Genomic DNA, 21079 nt, shown 5'->3' on the forward strand with positions numbered 1-21079 from the left:
CCATTTAAAAAGTAAATTGCATTCACCAAACATCTGGAATTAAATCCCATGGACCCAATAGAATCTTTGTAGTTCAGAAATGCTCAGACTATAAATAATAGCAATAACCAAAATAATATTCTGTCTGTCACAAAATAAATTTGATAAGACATGATAAAAAGAATGATTTTCTAATTGTCTAGACAGTTATTAAATAATTATTACGGATTTACAAAAATCTAATATACACACTGACACAGCACAAGTTGTTTTTGTTGACAGGACCAGCGCTGCAGGTCAAATCTAAACTCATTTTTCTGTTGGTCACTTTTAAGTGAAGTCCCATAAAGTTGAGCAGGCTCCATCTCAGGGTCATTTTCGAGGCACAAATTATGCCAATGATTAAATCCCATTATTTAGTGCCTTTGAACTGATTAGGATAAAAACAGTTCAGAGAGACTGATGATTCCAGCTTGGCACACTTCTCTCAGCTTTGTGTCGGTATAGAAAGTGTGAGTACTCCTTCAGACAAGCATTGTCAATACACTTCAACTCCCCGTGCACATAAAGCTAAACTTTTTGTGCCATTCTGCCCCAACATTATCCTGTTTCACTCACTGAACAACAGCAGCCACACTGCAGTTCTCTGTTCCTTTGGTTCCACTCTTTGGTATGGATTCTAAATGTCGGAAGAAAACAATAAATGTATTAATTAAGAGGGATTAATCCCTTGTTGAGGGATTATATTGTATCTGCATTAAATATAAACCAAACCGCCCCAGTCTCCCTTTTCTGACTTTGTCTAAAAATCCACAACCTGAATTGTGTTTTAAATTTTTTCATTCCCAATTCTTTCCAGGCTCATCTACCTCCCCAAAAATTGTCCCACCTGCTCTTCCGCCTTCAGGTCCACCTCATTTCTGTTCGGGCTTCTGTCTCCAATCGATAAAACACAGCTGGTCCCACTCTAGTTCTCAACTTTTCCTTTATCTTTTATCACAAGTTACTTCTCCCACCTTTCTTTTTTAAGAAGTAGAAATAAAGAAAAGGAGTGTCGTCAGCACGTGTGCAGTGTGTTTTACCATTTATGTCAGTGTGATCGACAGAAGCGTATGTTCGCAGGAACTCAGCAAAGGCTCTGTCTGTGGACAACAGCTGCTGGTAGGAGCCGATTTCGGTGATCTCTCCCTCCACCATGACCAGGATCAAATCAGCCTGGGGCAGGTAGCTCAGTCCATGGGTCACCAGCACACGAGTCTGCACACACAAAAGATCTTTATCTGTAGGAAGTGGTACCCATGGCGGTATGACATGAGAATCAGTCAATCATTTTATTGCAATTCAGCACGAACAGGTATCAAGTACTGCATTTTAGAACATTTTTATTTGTCTAATGCCACACAGATAAATTATGTGGATCTTTCTTACTCATTTAGCTGAAACCATAGAAGGTAACAACAGTGTCTTTAAAGGCACCATTCTCAAAACCACCTGATACAAAGACTCAAAAGATGTTGCTGAAAGGGAGGGGGGAGGGTATCCATACAGAAATACCTTGAGATACAAGTTTATTTCTTTCCATTTCTGAGCTCAGGAGGTGAACTGAGGTGCCAGTTGACCTACTGAGCAAGACTGAGGTGCCCTTGAGCAAGGCATCGTCGTATTACAAGCTGCTCATGGTGCGGCCCATGTGAGAGATGCCCACTGCACCGCCTCCCATTATCTGCATGCTAGAGGCCCCGTAAGTGTGTGTGTGTGTGTGTGTGTGTGTGTGTGTGTGTGTATGGGCTTGTACGATGTACAGTATATATGCATGTGTGAATATTTGGAGTGGGGAAAAAAGTAATTTCCCGACAGAGATTATTAGAGGATTTACTTATTTGCTTATTTTAAATTATGGAATACTTTATCTGTGCATTATTGATTATATATTTACATAAACAATGATAAAGTGTGAAAATAACAGCAAAAGTCACGAGAAAACCCGAGCTACGACTTCACTTCATGAACAAGAACGGGATCCGGTCTCCGGCTGATGTTGTATCCATCCACCAACTAGCGGCGGTGTCCTGAAGCACGGATCGTATCTCAGATTTTCGCTAGTATGTCGTACAAAAATATGGACAGAGAGATGGATCATATCTCAAATAACTGTTGAGCAGTTTTTATCTCGAGGTACTACTGTACGTATATAAACATACATACTACTGTGTGTGTATATATATAAACGTGTAGTTACATTTTGGTTGGCATTAGAGAGCCACTTTGCCATGTCCAAATCTGTTCATCATACCACATAGAAATTTCAGCACATGCTGAATTTTTAGACAATTTCATGAGATTTTGAGTATGTACAGGGCTCCAAAAAGAGTATTTGCTTGGAACAACAATAACTTCTTGCAGAATAGTTTTTGTCAAGTGTGTACTTCAGCCCCAATAGAAACCTTGCTTTATTCCATAGCTCTCACTTTGAACACAAGCATATTTTTCAGCAGACTGCAATTGAAGTTATCAAGCTATACACTATAAGACTTAATTTAGAAAATTTGTTTTTTTCTGTGTCCACACTGTATCTGCCTAAAACACCAATAAATCATTTGTGAATAAAAATAAGCAGCAAAAAGACAAAAAATGTTACTGTCAAATGAAATTCTATATTGTTCTTCAGTTAAATCCCGACTCACCTTGTCCTTTAGCAGTCCCTGTGGGCCAATGACTTGATCAAAGATGTGTTTTCCTACATTAGCATCAACAGCTGACAGAGGGTCATCCAGCAAGTAGACTTCACGGTCACAGTAGACGGCCCTGGCCAGGCTCACCCTCTGCTTCTGACCTCCAGAAAGATTCACTCCCTGTACACAAGCCAAACAGAGTGCTCAATTACTTTATGTGATGTGTATGAATGTTTCAAATTGCATAGCATTGGAATTTTGTGAATTTGTTGAGTATGCAGTTTCAGTGTTCTCGTTTACATGCGTCCTTGCGTTGACGCACATTTTTTGACAGGGATGCACGATCGTCAGACAGCGTGCATCCCTGGGACGCAATCTTTAAATGCACTTCCATTAAACAAAAATATTCACAATTTTTCCATTTCTCCACTTAAATTTCGAACCAAGAGATCACCATTATTTTTGGTCTCACGCGAATTTCTCGTCATGAGACTCACCTGCTTGATTCTGCCTTATTAAAATCGACCAAACGGCAGCATGACGTCGCTGCAGTGGCAGCGAGGAGTTAGTTTGACCCTTCGGAGTAAGCGTAAACTGTCGCTTATGCTTGGAGAGTCCTGTTGGGTTTGTCTGTCTATTTAAGCATTTGGAAATGTCTGCCTATGTGATTAAGCGCTATACAAATAAAGGTTGATTATCACCACTCCTCTGAAAAAGAATCAAAAGTAGGAGAAAAAGCAAGTGAAAATGACATTACCTCTTTCTTTATTTCTAAAAGTTTTTTAATGACTACCAGGCTTTAATATTTTGATAAAATACATAATTTTACTGTTTTTCTTTTTACTTAAATAGTTATGACGACATTACTAATAAAATCATTTAAATTAGCAGTTTGTGTTTAATTTTTATATTGTACTATTGGAAAAACTGAATCCTTGCTAACGCTTCAACCATATATTCTGTTATTACTTCTGGGATGCACAAATTTTCTTGAAGCGTGTCCTGTTGATGCAGTGCTTTCTTGAAGTAAAATGAATGTTACAAAGGTCATAACTAGCACAATCAACAGGTTATTCCAAACTGACAGTGTTTCACCGGTGTGGATTTGAAATAAATAAAGTGTGCAGCAGATTTAAGTTTCATGTTTGTCATTGGGCCTAAACTCAGCCCACATCCCCTCTGTGACCGTTGGCCTCTGCGTGATGTCGCTCTGTTATGAGGCTAGACTACAAAAGCTAAAAGAAGGAAAAAATAAATCAACTTCATTGATCCCCGTAGGGGAAAATATTTGTCCATGCATATGAAAATATTTGATCTCATGCATATGTATATGGGTACAGGCCCGTGACACACAATAATCTCAGCGATGTGGTGCATTCATAAAATCATATCAATACTTCAATATTAAGTCAACAAGGATGTCATTTGCAAAAACTGCCAATCAGTTAGCTGACATATACTGTATTTGCCTTTCTACGTCCTCAAACCCCCACGTTTTAAATCCAGACACCCACACCAAACATCCTACTTGTGTACCACTCTGCAGACTAAAGGCCCGTTGATCATGAGCTGATACCTTCTCTCCAATCTCTGTCTCGTCTCCGGCAGGAAGAAGCTCCAAGTCAGGTTGTAGCGCACACGCCTCCACCACACTCTGATACCAGGTCTCTCTTCTCTCCTGACCAAACATGATGTTGTCTTTAAGTGTTGAATTTTGGATCCAGGCCTGCTGGGAAACATATGCCACCAATCCCTGCAAAATGAAACACAAAAGACCCACGCAGAAGAAATTTAATGTCTACGACTATCAGAAATCACAGGACCACACTCCCACTCCTGAGAAAATGAGACACTCAGGTTCAGTTTTTGGACAGTCCGTAGGTGTGCAATCTTGTTCAGAATTTTTAAACAGAATATATCCACACCACTCACATCATCTGTGATTTTGCGGATCTTTGTGGGGGGAAAAAAACATTTCAATACCATGTCAGTCTGTTTCTCTTAGGATCCCCACCAACTATGGCTACCTTCAGAAATCACAAATGTTCCATCAGCCTTACTTTTGTAAGGTGGTCAAGCTACAAAGTCAATCTGCTGAGTGATGCTTTTCCAAGAAAATACTAAATATGACAAAATCTCAATCAAACCCAAGCATTATCTTATGCAGCTCATTTACAGACTTCTGCTACAAAAAATAAAAATGTATCAGCATCATATCATCCAACCATTTTGTCTGAAACATGGAAACAGCAAAAACTTTTAGCAGAATATTCTAAATATAAATGTGCAGTAGCTCAGTCCACAAAGACTTGGCTTGAGAACCAAATCAGTGAGAGGTAAATGTTGTGGATGAGAGGCAGAGCTGTAATGAATATAACTGTGTTACAATTACTCTACAGTTCTCACTTTGTCAAATCAGGAAAACATCCCTTCTGTTGTTTTTAGTGTTCTTTAATGTTACATTTTATTGTTTTCAACACACCCCCACCCAAGCGAGCAGCCACCTTGACAACCACAGTTCCTTCAAGTTTTTCCATCTCTCCGAGCAGGGCGGACAGTAGCGAGGATTTTCCTGAGCCCACATGGCCCACCACGGCCACCAGAGAGCCTTCTGGGATGCACACATTCAGCCTGGAGACACAGATTGAACTCAGATCACTTTATTTTCAGTACCTGCTTGGTTCATTTCTGACAAACTGGACACAAAAATAGGAAACAGATACATCGTAAGTCTGTGAATAGTTACACATTTAAAACTGCACCTTCATAAGCAGCTCATTGGGGCGCATCACAAAAGACCTGCCTCCCACTCTAACCCCCCCTGCCCCCGCACTGCATGCCCACATGCCCCGTGTGTGTGTGTGTGTGTGTGTGTTACGGGCCTGTACACATTGATATACATGCGATTGAACAAACAAGCATGATCTAGAGTTTGCTAATAATTTCCCTTCGGGGATCAATGAAGTATATTTTAATCTTAAATGCATATTTTGAATATTGCATCCCATTTTTTTTGGTCAGTGCCCTGAAGGTGAGAAGAGATGACACTTACTTTTTGAGTGTTGGTGGTTGAGTTCTGGACCAGCTGAACACGCCATCCGCTATAGAGATACTGTATGGGACTGTGAAGAAGTAAAAACAGCATCATAAAATACTATACAGCATATCGTAGACGTGATATACATTTATATGTATAGAAAGCACACATCTACATAACATGTAAGAATAAGTTATTCTGACAAGGAGGGAAAAACAGATAAAGCAATAAAAATCAAGGATGAAGAGAAATACTCACAGTTTGCTCCTGGATTGTGCTCTACTCCGTGTTCCTGCAGCTCCTCGTGGGACAGGAACACCCTCAGGCGCTTTAAGGACACGCTGGCCTGAACAGACATGGGAGAAACAACAAGGAGGTGCTATCAACGGTCACATAGCTTCATTCTACCTACTTAAATTAATATGTATCAGATACTGTTGATACCAAAGGTATCAGAAAACATCAAGATAACTTGATATTTGTAGTTTTGGGAATACAATATTTATGACTGCTGCACCTCCCAGTTTCAGCATGTATGTATGCATCTGATTTAGCCGTTTGTTGAATGAACGTGTTTGCATTTCAGAATGAGTGTATGTCAGGAAACATCCCCTCTGTGTATACTGGTTCATGTATGAAAATAATAAAAATTATGTGTAAGCCAACGTATATACATGTACAGTATTATGTTTGATAGCAAAATATATTTTTATCAGCTCTTTGTAATAACCAAATCAAACAGTAAATTTATGAAAATAGTTCCTAGAATATTGTACTTTAATAATATTGAAAGAATTTCTCTCAAACACACGATTTTTACGGACTACTGCTGATTGAAGCTGGTTCAGATCCTTAATGACAAAAGTACTTTTTGTAGACCACAACTTTGCTGCTATGAGCAGTAAATGTGATGCAAATCCAGTCAACAACCTCTGTCAGTACTTTTCACGTTTACAGTCAAACTTGATATGGTTCACATCCAAGCACTCTTGCCTTGGTTCGTCCTGCTCTCATGTGTCCCCAATGTGTCCTAACAGTCTGACAGCAGGAGGGTAAGTATATTGTTAAGTAGTTTCATGCACACATCACCTGCCAGGGCTCGAAATTAACTTTTTTTCTTGGTAGCACTGGTGCTCCCAAATTTACAAGTTAGTAGCACCAACAAAGACTTTTGGAGCACCTACCCAAAAGCAAGGCAGTGACGGAACGATAAGACCGCTCCGTCCATCTTCGTTCCGCACGCCTCTCTCCCTCGCCCAGGAGAGCAACCGCAGTCGCACTCTCATTGTTTCCTGGTAGGACCGCAGGAGCGCAAAAAAAGGCGCACCAGATTTTTTTCCCTAGTTGCACCGGTGCTCCCAAATATATTTAATAATCGCACTGATAAAAATTTGGGCGCATATGCGACCATAATTGGTCTTCCTCTTCTCCTTTTTGCCTGGCAGCTCGACATCTTTTATCCCTGCACATCTACCATCTCTTGTACATTCATGCCCAAACCACATCTGTGCCACTTTCTTTTGGTCATTTCTACTGTCACTAAACCAGACAAGATACATGGTCTCCCTAACCTCCTGTAGAACTTATCCTTCAAACCCTCTGTCACATCCTCTTCTTCACATTTCTTTTTTGTCTGCTGTGAAATCATTCCTGGAACAGGTTATTATGTGAACCCAATGAGACAAGTGATGATTAGTGTTAATCATGTGACTGTTGGAACACTAACCTGTACTATACTACTGATAACCATTGGAAGCACATTGAGAGGAAAACGAAGTATGTTGAAGAGTGCCAATGAAACAAAGGCCTTCTGGGCATCAAGCACGTTCTCTTCATCAATCATCACATAGACAGCAAACGTAGACAGGGCGACCTGTACAGGCAGAGACACCACAGGATCATGGATAGTACTGCTGCTCTCACTTTAAGAAGTAATGTCTGATGAATTACATATTTATTTACAAAAAAATCAAGATATGTAAATAACGCTCAAATGACATACAGCTTGCTTTGACTTTAAAACAATGCGACAATGTGAAGAGATCTAGCCAACACCTGTGACAACACTTGGGAGCAGTTTAGTGTTTCTGTTGTTTTTCTTTATTTTTTTTAGCAACATTTCAGTAACAAAGAAACAGTTACAGATTTTAGATGTAATTAAACTGCATCAAAAATTCTGTTCTGTGATTAATGACCATGCTTTTCTTTAAATCTGTGCAACAAAAGGAGTTTGTTATATGTGTTTTGCTTCTGCAACACTAGATCTGCTCCATAACTATACGTTTTCAACTGTGGGACAAGTCCGTCTTCCTGTGGTAAACTCACCAGGAAAGGAGCGCAGATCCATGTGAAAGTGGAAATTGCACCCAGGTAGGCAGCCTTCCTCAGGACCTGCAGCTCACTCTTACGGATCTCTGACACCTTGTCCTTGAAAGCCAGCTCCCAGGCATATAGCTTTAGTACCTTGATGCCATTCATCATCTCATTCATTAGCTTGATGCGACTGTCTTTACTCTTCATCTGAGACACCTTTTCAACACAAATGCACAAAACATTGACCAAATCAAACCATGTGATGCCTTCAACTGAAATTAAAACTGTCCTTCCAGTGGAGAAAATGTGGTTTTGTTAGAACTTAGTATAAATGTTCCATGTGTGTATGCTGTCAGGATAAGCTGTCATTGTCGACGTACATCTGATCTACTAATGCATGCATTGTTGAGTCCTATGAACATTAAAAAGGGATGAGAAAGGTCAAGAAGTTGATCTGGTCATGAAATGCTGTACTGCTTTACAATGTTTGTCTGTGTAGAAGTCGCACTTGATAGGTTTTTGTTTTCATCGCGATGACAGCATTAACAGGAACCATCAGAACCATCACTGCCACGCCAGCCAAAACAGACGGTCCCAGGGTCTGCAAAGCACAAGGAACAAATATATGAAATAAACACATTAAGAAAATGCTTCCACAAACCATAATCTGAATGCCTCGGTGGTAAGTTAGTCCCCCTTGGGAAGGGGGCTTACGGCCCATAGGTAAAACCTATATGACTGGGTTTCAACTCTAAGATTTAACAATGTCATGAGATGACATGGGAAGAGATTAGGGAAACTTTTCAAGCTTTTCCTACAAGTCCAGTTGATTTAAACACAGATCATCTTCAACAAACTCTAAATATCCATCCTCATGTTCACAGGGTGAGCTTGAGGATGAACCCTGTGAACATGAGGGTGGGATGCTCTGCTTTGAGAAGCAGAGCATCCCATAGACTGTTCTTCAGCACACATTCCTGACTTGTAATACACTTAATTTTTTTTTTGCTTACAATTTTGCATTTTGCAGCACACTTCTCATTCATGATTGATATCTTAGAACTCTGATGAAACTGAGACTTATTACTACAGCCAATGAATGCTCTTTCATAATTGTTTTGGATAAAAAAATCAAAGTTGAACAGTTCAAACTATTTTAAATTTCATCCATATCATAAAACTGTCAAAAATGTGAGAAGTGGCAAGTAAGGAGTGCATCACAGTGCCAACAGCAATGGTTTAAATGGTGGCACGTGTCTTGTTCTAGACCAAGTAGATACCAGATAGATAATATAAAGACAATAGATTTGTCAATGCCAATAAAAGGTTTAGTCCCCAAAATTTTGATCACAATGTCATGAAATTCATGTCAGTACCCGCTCTGGTGTAGGTGATCAAACATTCTGACAGTATATCAAGATGCTGACTTAAAAAAAATACTGTCCAGTTGTATGTTGGGATGGTCTGAAACACATCTCTCAAGTATGTTTGTGCAGTCATTGAGGTGTCATATAAGAAATGGAAAAGTGCTCTGATCATTAATTCTACATTTAAACTGCTCTTCAAAATTATTTGGTCCAAATCCCTGTTTTTATTTTGATAGAAAATAAAAATATTGCAATTTCAGCTCTTTTCAATATTTTGCAGCCCTTGTATGGATAGTGTATTAATACCAAAACAGTTGTCTTATCAAGTATGAAAAAAAGTCATGTACTTGGGAGCACTGTTTCATTTCAAGATAGTCTCCTGCATGAGAGAAGATAAATATTATAATACCTTCAAAACCATGTTTCTAGCGAAGTTGTCACAGTTAACAGAAATTGTTATGGTAAAGGTAATATCTGGTTCTGATCAACACTTTTGTTGATCGCCTACCAGAAGACATGATGCCATTACTGTAAGCTGCAGATGGAGGTCTGGACCTCTTAAATGAGTTCTTACAAGAACAAAGATGTATTGACTACAGTGGTGAACCTCGAGCTGCATAGGATGTCTGTAGTTGCTCTGTAATTCTACCTGCCACAGAAAGTAAAGGGCCAGCACCACTTGCAGAGGGGCCGACCATGTCATGTTAAGGTAAGTGAGGAGGTCCATGAAGCGCTGAGCATCAACTGACATCAGGTTGACAATCTCTCCCACTGTAGACGTGCGACGTGCTTCACTGCTTATAACTAAAGCCTGAAAGACCAGATCCAGAGGAAACCTTTAGTCAACAAAGCTCTGACTGTAGATTCAACAACTGAAGTGTGCAAGCAACAGACAAAGAAAACAAGTTTTAAAAAAAGGTCACACATTTATCTATGAAAAATAATTCAATGATCGGTTGATGGATAAATCAGTCAACTTCTTCTAGGTTATAAACAGAGTGAGCAGTAGCTGTGTAATGTGTAGTTTTTTACTTGAAATATTTTTTATCATTCATTACCACATTTTCATAGTCTTCAAAACCACAGAATTAAAATCACCTTTTAATAAATACTTGGGTACGGAAAGTATTTCTACCCCTTTAAATTTCTCACTCTTGTTTCATTGCAGCCATTTGCTAAAATCAAAAAAGTTAATTTTATTTCTCATTAATGTACACTCAGCACCCCAACTTGACAGAAAAAAACAGAAATGTAGAAATTTTTGCAAATTTATTAAAAAACAAAAACTGAAATATCACATGGTCATAAGTATTCAGACCCTTTGCTCAGTATTGAGTAGAAGTACCCTGATCCAGTACAGCCATGAGTCTTCTTGGGAATGATGCAACAAGTTTTTCACACCTGGATTTGGGGATCCTCTGCCATTCTTCCTTGCAGATCCTCTCCAGTTCCATCAGGTTGGATGGTGAATGTTGGTGGACAGACATTTTCAGGTCTCTCAAGATATGCTCAATTGGGTTTAGGTCAGGGCTCTGGCTGGGCCAGTCAAGAATGGTCACAGAGTTGTTCCGAAGCCACTCCTTTGTTATTTTAGCTGTGTGTTTCGGGTCATTGTCTTGTTGGAAGGTGAACCTTCGGCCCAGTCTGAGGTCCTGAGCACTCCGGAAAAGGTTTTCTTCCAGGGTATCTCTGTACTTGGTTGCATTCATCTTTCCTTCAATTGCAACCAGTCATCCTGTCCCTGCAGCTGAAAAACACCCCCATAGCATGATGCTGCCACCACCATGTTTCACTGTTGGGATTGTATTGGGCAGGTGATGAACAGTGCATGGTTTTCTCCACACATACCACTTAGAATTAATGCCAAAAAGTTAAATCTTTGTCTCATCAGACCAGAGAATCTTGTTTATCATAGTCTGGGAGTCCTTCAGGTGTTTTTTAGCAAACTCTATGCGGGATTTCATGTGTCTTGCACTGAGGAGAGGCTTCCATCGGGCCACTCTGCCATAATGCCCTGACTAGTGTAGGGCCGCAGTGATAGTTGACTTTGTGGAACTTTCTTCCATCTCCCTACTGCATCTCTGGAGCTCAGCCACAGTGATCTTTGGGTTCTTCACCTCTCTGACCAAGGCTCTTCTCCCACGATTGCCCAGTTTGGCTGGACGGCCAGGTCTAGGAAGAGTTCTGGTCATCCTAAACTTCTTCCATTTGAGGATTATGGAGGCCACTGTGCTCTAACAAACTTTGAGTGCTGCAGCAATTCTTTTGTAACCTTGGCCAGATCTGTGCCTTGCCACAATTCTGTCTCTGAGCTCCTTGGGGAGTTCCTTCGACCTCATGATTCTCACTTGCTTTGACATGCATTGTGAACTGTAAGGTCAGCTTTATGCATTTCCTCATCAAGTCCAAACAGTTTAATTAAATACAGTTGGATTGCAATGAAGGAGTAGAACCATCTCAAGGAGGACCAGAAGAAATGGACAGCATGTGAGTTAAATAAGAGTGTCACAGCAAAGGGTCTGAATACTTATGACCATGCGATATTTCAGTTTTTGTTTTTTAATAAATTTGCAAAAATTTCTACATTTCTGTTTTTTTCTGTCAAGAGGAGGTGCTGAGTGTACATTAATGAGAAATAAAATGAACTTTTTTGATTTTAGCAAATGGCTGCGATGAAACAAAGAGGGAGAAATTTAAAGGGGTCTGAATACTCTCCATACCCATTGTAAGTAATTACTTAAATAGTTGTTTACCTTCCGGTAGACAGCTCCAATGATGGCAGTACGAAGACGCATGCCTGAGGTGAAGCAGACGTGAAAGTACTTCTGCAGGATGAGTGACTGCACACAAGTACATATGAAGAGCAAAGCAGTGTAGAAGTAGCCCTGCCAGGGGTGGGCATTGTCATCTTTGACAAAGTGTATGAGTAACCTACATGGGATAAAAGTGAAGGAAATGAACACTTTGGCCTCTTTTATCCCAACTGTAACCCCTTGAGATGTTGCACCTCATTCTTGATGGGGTCCAGCAAACACAAAGAAAACATTACATAAACACACCATGGACTGCAAATAACTCAGCTACTGTAACTGGGGAACTTAACACTTTCATGAAGTAAAAACATTCAAGACATGATGGTCAAGAGGCAAACAATGTGCTTCAAAGATTATTGATCATATTTTGAATCGACTGGTAAGAAATGATAACTGCATAAGAGAAAATCATCGAGATCCAACATTGATAAATTCTGTAAATATTACATGTATATGAAAATTCCAAAATTCCAAGTTTTTACCTTACCCTAAAACTGCTATCAATATTATAACTGACCAGACCACACCCAGCAAATGGCTTCATGAATGTTCAGGGGACATATTGCTGGTCCACCCCCCATGGTGACCCCAGAGAATCCTATATCTATAATATTCCACCTATGACCTAATATTAGGTAGTATTAAAATTACATTATTATTGTTAATTATTATCACTGTAGTTACTGTTGAAATTTTTGTTTTGTGAATGTGAGTACTCAAAAATAAAATATCAATGATCAAATTGGCAGCAAAAGCTAATTTGTCTAACAAAGCAGTCACTTGTGTTCATTATGACACAGGTTTTGTCTGGACCTGGTTCTCCAGTCAGCAATCCAACATAGAGGCCACTACGGTCCTACATCCGGTCTTGTCCATGCACATCTTTTTTGCGCCTGTTGGGCTGTGGCACAGGGACAGGAGGTCATCTTGGACACAGTCGTGCCACCGTCTTTTGGGTCTACCGGCACGACATCGCCAGCCTGCTTTTTCTGGTGGAAAGTCAAAGGCATCTTGTCCGGGCATTTTGGGTCCATCCTCATTCATGTGTCCACGCCTTATCAGTCTGCGCTGGCTTGTTAGAATATAAGGTGGTGGTTGCTCTGTTCTGGCACGGAGTGTTTTGTTACTAGTAAAGTCATTCCATCTAATATTGAGTAGTTGACGCTGGGTCTGATCATCAAAAGTGTCAATCTTGGAATTAACTACTTGGTTGGTGGTCCATGCTTCTGCACCATATAGCAGGACAGTTTACCAGAGCAATGTGCATCTTATTTTTCATATTTATTTGCTGTTTTTTCCACAAGGGATGTTTGAGTTTGTGGAAGGCATGACTGGCTGTAACAATCCTGGTGTTTATTTCACTGGTCATGGACTGTATGGTGGAGCCCAGGTAGCTGAACTTGGTCACTGACTATTAGTAGAGGTGGTACGCAGGAATAATGTGTAACGTGATTACATCATGTGTAAGACACAAAAAGGTGCAAAAGCACCTCTACTTTCTCCATAAACTCCGAAAAGCAGAAGTGCCACCCCCATCATGTGCTCATTCTCACCAGGCGCCATTGAGAGTGTCCAACTGGTTGCATCACTGTGTGGTTTGCATTGGGGTTCTTTCCCCCTACAATACACTTTAAGTACTCGAACTGTCTTATTTTCCAATACACGTAGTGGACGCTCAATTTTCCGACAAATTATACAATCTGACCTTGGTACCTTAAACCAGAGTTGCAGCTGAACAATAACAAAATACAGCAGGTTGGGGAATTTCAGAACTGAACCATTTTTACATAAAGGTATTGATGAAAAGCAACACTATTTGGTCATGTAGTGCAAGCAAAATTTACTTACCGTAAGATTTCAGGCCCAGTGAATACAAGGACGTCATGGATGATCTTATACAGGCAGGAGATGAGAAAGTAAGGGCCAAAGGTCAAGCACAATGCCCTGAGAAGGGATGGCTCCTTATTTCTCACAGGAGGTTTTACAATCAAGATTTCAGATTCCTCTGCAGATCGCTGTTCTTTATTTTCGTTGCGCGGGACACAATTAGGGGAGAAAACAAGATTGTGCTCTGTCCTGGGGAAAGAGAATAGGAGAGGCAGCAAAACTTTGTAAATATAACTGATGAGATGACAACATTTCCCCACAGGGCAACAACAGGCAAAAAATAATAAGAAAACTGAAGTGTCTGTAGCAGTAAGAAAAAAAAGAGCAAAAATTAAACAGTTTGCCATTGGTCGAAGCCAGACACTTTAACCTGGAGATAACAAAGACAGATTGTATCTAAAACCAACAATAACTAGCATTAAATTTTAGTTGCATTTATTTTTTAAGGCATTTCTGGATTCATTTTCAACTGAATTTTTTTTTCTCCAGGTCACAAACAGCCAGAGAAAATAATGGCTTTATCAGAAAAATCAAAACGTTCTGGAGCAGCAATAATAATTAAAAAAGAAAATTATTAACCATGACACATTTAAGCTCAGTTTACTGCTCTGAGATGGATGCTCACATGTCTGAACCAGATACTTGGTGTCTCATCTTGGATTCAAGCTCATCAATGTTCAATGTCAGCTGAGGAAATCTTTAAAACATCTTTTTAACCCTTCTCCTTGGCTGAGCCACCGCACCTCTGTTTAATATGGAAGTCACCATATTCTGAATTTAAGTCCTCCAAAAAAGACTTCAATTGCCAGGAATTTAACCCCTTGTCTCATAAAATTAAATGCTCGTTCTATGGTGCTCATTATGCATTCCATTCAAGGCTTTTCCACTCAATGACTCCTGGTGTATGATGCACGTAGCGGGTGTTCTGAGTCCACTCTGCGGATATAAACTGGCAGCTGAGCAATATCAAATGTTGGTGCTCTCATCCACAGCTAGGGAAGATGTGATGAAGTCTTCTCCCTTTCCTGCCAGCTGTCGATTTACACTGCCAGCAATGGTGCTTCTGCTCAGGCTCACATTTGAAAATGCTTTCCTTTTATCCGAGCACACGATGTTGCACACTTTCACTATTCACTATAAATCTGCTTGTAAAGTGAACAGATACAAGGAATGTATCTTTTTTTAATGCAGCTAAATATCAGAGGAAAGAAAAATGTTCTATTTTCATGTAAATCTATTTGGTACTGAGTGGAGGCAGACTGAGGGACATCTCAGCTTATGCCCAATCACCACTCCTTTCCTGCTATTTTGAGATTCTGACCTTTTGACCTTTTGACATTCAACATTCCAGTGAGTCATCAGATTGGGAACCACTTTCTGGGAGCAGTCTTCAGGGTTCAACGACCAGAGATCCTTTTCCTCCAGGGGACGCTTGTAGCCCGTCACCATCATCCTGGTGCAAAGACAAAGTAAGAGACAGAAGGTGAGAAATATTTATGTCCAATTATACAACATGGAAAATAAAGATCAGACCTACATGTGAGCTAATGTAGGGATGAGATACAGATGTGATTCCACTGCATAATAAGTTTTAATTTCATTTTAAATTGTCTTGTAAAATCAGAATAAAATCAGAAAACATCCAGGATAAGAAGTTGGACGTAAACCATAGCTATGCTATTCAAAAGATTATGAGATATATTTTTTAATACAGTAATTCCTCGTTTATTCACGCTTTACTACAACCTGGATTTTTAAAACTATTTAACTATTTGGCTGACAGCGTCCATGTGTGCACTATGTTCAGAGACTCACGGTTCCTCCTGCAAGTTTACTTTTGCATTGTGAAGTGGAATTTTTTCATTGTGAAACTATAACAATGGCTTCCTAACGTGCTGCTGGTTTAGTATCAGTATGGGGAGGGATCCTAAACGTTTAAATTATACGTAAATAACAAAATAATTATTTGGTCGCTACATAACAGTTTTTTGCTTTTCTTGGGTCGTCCTGGAACACATTTACAGCGTTGAAGAAAAACTTCAGATGAAATGTGAATTTCAGCCAGCAGATATATTTGAAAGCAATTACAGTATATTTGTGGTCACACTATGTAATGCAGCAGTGTCTAATTGAAATAATAATATAATGTCAAAATTCACACAAAACACAGGTAAGTATACGCATGCACTTACAACAATATACACCTAACCTTATCAGGTTACTAGGGTGATAACTGGAACTTGGTAGTTGTAGTAGTGGTAGTAGTGGTAAACTTGTAAACTAAACCTGTCAAACCCCAGAGGTTTTATGTTTTATGTTAAATGCCTGAAATTATTAAAATTATAAAATTGATTTTGCTCACTCGAATCATTCTTAATAGTTCATACTGTATCTTTAAATACCCTTTCACACCATGCCCTCAGTCTCAGTGATACAAAAATTAAAAGTCTTTACATATGTCAAGTTTATGGCAAGTGCACATGACACTAGATATTAGTGTGGGTTTCTCTGGACAGTGCTTCCTTTGCTGAGCTGTACCCTCTAGGATTCAAAATGTAATTTTGAGTCCTAGTAATTTTTAAATTTAGACTTTAGGTTTCCAAATGCTTTTTATGAGATCTCAAACAGTTACTAAGAGTTTAACCTTTCTGTGGTGTATGGACACATACCACCTGGATAATAAAGGTCTGCTCACCTGGTGATCCACCAGAAAGTGATTCGGGAGAGAAAAGAAGATCTTGTCTCAGGGCAGGGATTCTAAAAAAAATATATATAGTGAGATCAATAATACTTTTTTGAAGTTCAAAAAAATAATAATACTTGAAAACAGCAACTAGACACAGAGATGACATATTATTGTATATCATTAAATAATCCCTGTGTTTTTGCCACATTAGTGCATCAGTTTAAGTGCTTCTATCCTTCAGACATTAAATAAGTAATGTATGAGACCACATGCTTCATTTTGACGATATGACTAAAAATGCATTGCGAGTTGAAAAGTCAGGAACATGCAGCTACAGGACATTAGTTATTTTAGACAAGATACACATTTTTCTTTTGAACGTCTTTGCGAAGACCACAGCTCAGTTCCATCATGTTTGGAAATGAGTCAAATAGCATTGTTATTAAGGGATTAAACAAACCAAAGCACCACCTGAAGGACTCCGCATTTGTTATGAAAATCTGGTGATTCAAATTAGGGGAAAGTAATTTCTTGGCAGTTTTTTATCAGCTTTAGTATCAGAAACTAGTCAACAAACATTTGTAAAAAAAAAAAAAAGTGTAAATGTTTCCATTCCTAATATTATGACAGAGAAAGAGAGAGGAACAGAGACAGAGACAAACACAATGAAAGATTACCGAATCTTTGATGGCCTGGGAGAAGAGAGGAGGCTGGTCAGTCAAACAGGACAGGATCAGGGCAACCAGCAGCAAAGCATAGTAGATATAGAAGGTGGTGTACCTCCACACAGACACTGTCAATGGCTTAAAATGAAATATAAAACAGATCAAGTTTTTAACCCACTGGATCTGCTATTGTAAGACCTTGTTTTGTTAGCAGAACATTAGATACAACATCACAAACACACGTGGGATGTTTTTTTAATCACATCTACTATGATACAATCAGAAAACCAAATTAATAAAGTTACATGTTCAAAACTTAAATGTGACATCAAATTTAATTTAATTAACACAGACTTAATTTGTTGACCCACCTGATGTAGTGCCTGGAGTATCTTGGACCTAAAGGTGACTGTGGCACACAGAAGTGCCAGCAGCCAGTAGATCAGCATTACTCCAGAGGACTGAACCCCTTTCATCCGTTCATACTGGACTAAGAGGGTGGCCAGTAACTAGAGCACACACACATGTATGCATCATGTTTGGAAAATACATACAAATGAGACTTAAAATAAACAGGGCTGTGATTTGTGTGTGTGTGTGTGTGTGTGTGTGTGTGTGTGTGTGTGTGTGTGTGTGTGTGTGTGTGTGTGTGTGTGTGTGTGTGTGTGTGTGTGTGTGTGTGTGTGTGTGTTATAATACACTGTATATATATATATGTCTGCACTGCCACACAGCCCCACAACATGATGGAACCACCAACAGATTTTACTGTGGGTAGCAAGTGTTCGTCTCGGAATGCTGTGTTCTTCATCCACCATGCCTAGTTACCCTTGTTATGTCCAAATAACCCAATTTTAGTATAATTAGTATAATAATTATAATTAGTATAATCCACAGCACCTTATTCCAAAATGAAGCTGGCTTGTCCTCATGTGCTCATGTTGTAAGTCTGTGGAGCTGGTCTGTGGAGCTGGTCTGTGGGCCTTTCCTCACTGTTTCTCACAGTGGAAACTGATAGCTGACATCTCTGAGCTAGCTTTTTGTATTGTTTTCCTAAACTCTGATGTCGAATAATATTTGCTTTCAGGCTCCCATTTTCCCACTATTCAGAGAAGATGCAAAGACAAGAACAACTTGCAATTGGCCAACTTAAATATCCTTTCTGATGATTGGCTTCGCCTGTGTATGTAGATCAAGGGTCAATGAGCTCACCCAGAAAATTTTGTGTTCCAGTAATTAGTGCTTAAGATATTCAAATAAATAACACAATTTTAAATGCCCAAATTTATGCACCGGTCTACTTTTGTTTAATTATTATACACTTTCTGTAAATCCTGTAAATGTAATTTCACTTCTCAAACAACAAGTGTGTGTGTGTGTGTGTGTGTGTGTGTGTGTGTGTGTGTGTGTGTGTGTGTGTGTGTGTGTGTGTTTGTGTGTGTGTGTGTGTTGTTGTTTTTAATTACTAGACAGATTTCAAAGAAACAACGCAAGTATATGCTTGCGTGGATTTAAAGGTAAGGGTGGATTCCATTTTCAGACATTGCAAGACAGGGTTTTTTTGAAAGTTTGAAACGGATCCTGCACTTTCTGACTGCTGTCTAGTTGTCGTTGTCATTTAAATCATTGTAGATTTCATATAGGTGTGGCTGCATGCAACAAAATACTTTTAATTTCAACACAATTGTCATGAAAAACGTAATAACTCACCATTGTGATTCCAAGTAAGGTAGGACTGATGAGAAGGAAGGCGGGAACACTTCTGCCATTACTTCTTTCCCAGAAAGAGTAAAAAACATCTGACCAGCAGATAATCCACAGCAAAAAGCCAACAGCCTGTAAAAGGAACAACTCAGAGCTTTCTCTTCAGTTTCACTAACATTATACAGGTTGTGCATGCGTGGTTGGACACTGCTGGACTTTCCATACCAAAGTGTTGTGAGGAAATGGGTTCATGGCGGTTTTCACAAAACACACAGAAAAATAAAAATAAAATTTACATCACTTTATTTATCAATAATAATAATTCCTGTATTTGCATTGTGAGTCTACAAAAGACTTATTTTGTCATTCAGTCATAAGTAAAGCCTCTGTGATTTATGGTAAACACTGCCAAATTATATTCATAAATTCAGATTTTTTTTCTGTACAATGATAAAAAATAAAAATTTCAACCTAGTACATAGTAAACGTTGAAGATTAACATATATTAGTATTTACCATATATTATTCAAAATGCATTCATAAATAAAGTACAGTAAATAAGTGGGAATTTTATTTTTAGTTTAGCGGAGAGAAAAAGTAAATTCAATATACGTTATTTTTCGACACACGTCTCCTTGAACCTATGAAAGACCTAAGATGAGGTTTACGTGTATTACTGTAAGGTATAACAGAACAGCTTCTCACTGGACATAAACTACCATTCAAAAGTTTGGGGTCACTTAGAAATTTTCATATTTTTAAAAGAAAAGCTCTGTTTTTTTCAATGAAGATAACTTTGAACTAATCAGAAAAACACTTTATATATATCTAATGTGGTAAATCACTATTTAGCTGCAAAAGTTTGGCTTTTGGTGCAATATCTACAAAGGTATAGAGGTGGGGGTAACGTGATGGCCTGGGGTTTCTTTGGTGCTGGTAAGGTGAAAAAATTGTTCAGGGTAAAGGGTATTTTCAATAAGGAAGGCTATCAATCCATTTTACAGTTTCATGAGCTTGATTGGAGCCAATTCCATCCTACAACAGAACGATGACCCGAAGCACACCTCCAAACTGTGGAGAACTATTCAGAGAAGAAGCAGGCAGCTGGTCTATCTGTAATGGAGCAGCCAGCAGGTCATCAGGTTTAGAACCCACTGAGCTGTTGTGGGAGCAGCTTGACCGTACAATACTCAAGAAGTGCCCATTCAGCCAATCCTTGTGGGAGGGGCTTCTAGAAATTTCGAAATGAAATTTCTCCGGATTACCTCAACAAATTAGTAGCTGGAATGCCAAAGGTTTGCAATGCTGTAATTGCTACAAATGTAGGATTCTTTTACAAAAGCGAAGTTTGAATATTATTTCACGCAGCACACTGGTGTCGCACCCAGAGTGTGTCCCCCGCCTCATGCCCTAGCCAGCTGGAATAGGCTCCAGAACCCCGCGACCCCCCACAACGGAAGATGCGGTTGAAACAAATGAATTATTTATTTCAAATATAACTTACTATTTCTAACATTGTCAATGTCATGAATGCATTTTCTATTCATTTTACAACACATGATGGTAAATAAAAGTAACTTTCCATGGAAAACTCAAAATTGTCTGAGTGAACCCAAGCTTTTGAAAGGTAGTGAAGTGCATGGTTCTGAAATCCGATTTCATTACATTCATTCATTCGACTAAGCTCCAGAAATGCTGTGAATACTGTTAAGAGTTTAACTTTACATTTACATCCCATTTTCACATTGACAGGATCAACAGAGAAAACTGAAGCCATCTTTCCTGAAATTTTCTTTATGTCAGTATTCATGAGATCGGCATGATCAAGGCTCAAGTTTCTGAGTCTTGCCAAATCCTGGACATGAGGTCACAACAATGGTCAACATTAAAAGTATTTGTGGCTTAACAATATCTCTGAGACAAAGAGGAAGTGCTGAATTGTTTACAGCCACTGTA

General features: G+C 39.1%; 1 protein-coding gene across 2 annotated transcripts in view; it reads right to left on the reverse strand.

Moving 5' to 3' along the window:
• The window catches only part of abcc1 (ATP binding cassette subfamily C member 1 (ABCC1 blood group)), a 39784-nt gene that overhangs the window by 15332 nt on the left and 3373 nt on the right, over positions 1-21079 (reverse strand). For both annotated transcript variants that reach the window (XM_068336102.1, XM_068336104.1), the window contains exons 3-20: positions 19130-19255; positions 17791-17928; positions 17432-17557; positions 16764-16825; positions 15390-15521; positions 14030-14257; positions 12122-12299; positions 10018-10179; positions 8510-8602; positions 8014-8217; positions 7415-7561; positions 5947-6034; positions 5704-5773; positions 5156-5282; positions 4228-4404; positions 2664-2831; positions 1062-1236; positions 598-658 (exon numbers count right to left, since the gene is read on the reverse strand). In XM_068336102.1, the coding sequence (XP_068192203.1) occupies positions 598-658; positions 1062-1236; positions 2664-2831; positions 4228-4404; positions 5156-5282; positions 5704-5773; positions 5947-6034; positions 7415-7561; positions 8014-8217; positions 8510-8602; positions 10018-10179; positions 12122-12299; positions 14030-14257; positions 15390-15521; positions 16764-16825; positions 17432-17557; positions 17791-17928; positions 19130-19255 (2462 nt within the window). The remainder of the gene's footprint in view (positions 1-597; positions 659-1061; positions 1237-2663; positions 2832-4227; positions 4405-5155; positions 5283-5703; positions 5774-5946; positions 6035-7414; positions 7562-8013; positions 8218-8509; positions 8603-10017; positions 10180-12121; positions 12300-14029; positions 14258-15389; positions 15522-16763; positions 16826-17431; positions 17558-17790; positions 17929-19129; positions 19256-21079) is intronic.

The sequence above is a fragment of the Antennarius striatus genome, chromosome 16, assembly GCF_040054535.1.
Source record: "Antennarius striatus isolate MH-2024 chromosome 16, ASM4005453v1, whole genome shotgun sequence".
Taxonomy (NCBI): domain Eukaryota; kingdom Metazoa; phylum Chordata; class Actinopteri; order Lophiiformes; family Antennariidae; genus Antennarius; species Antennarius striatus.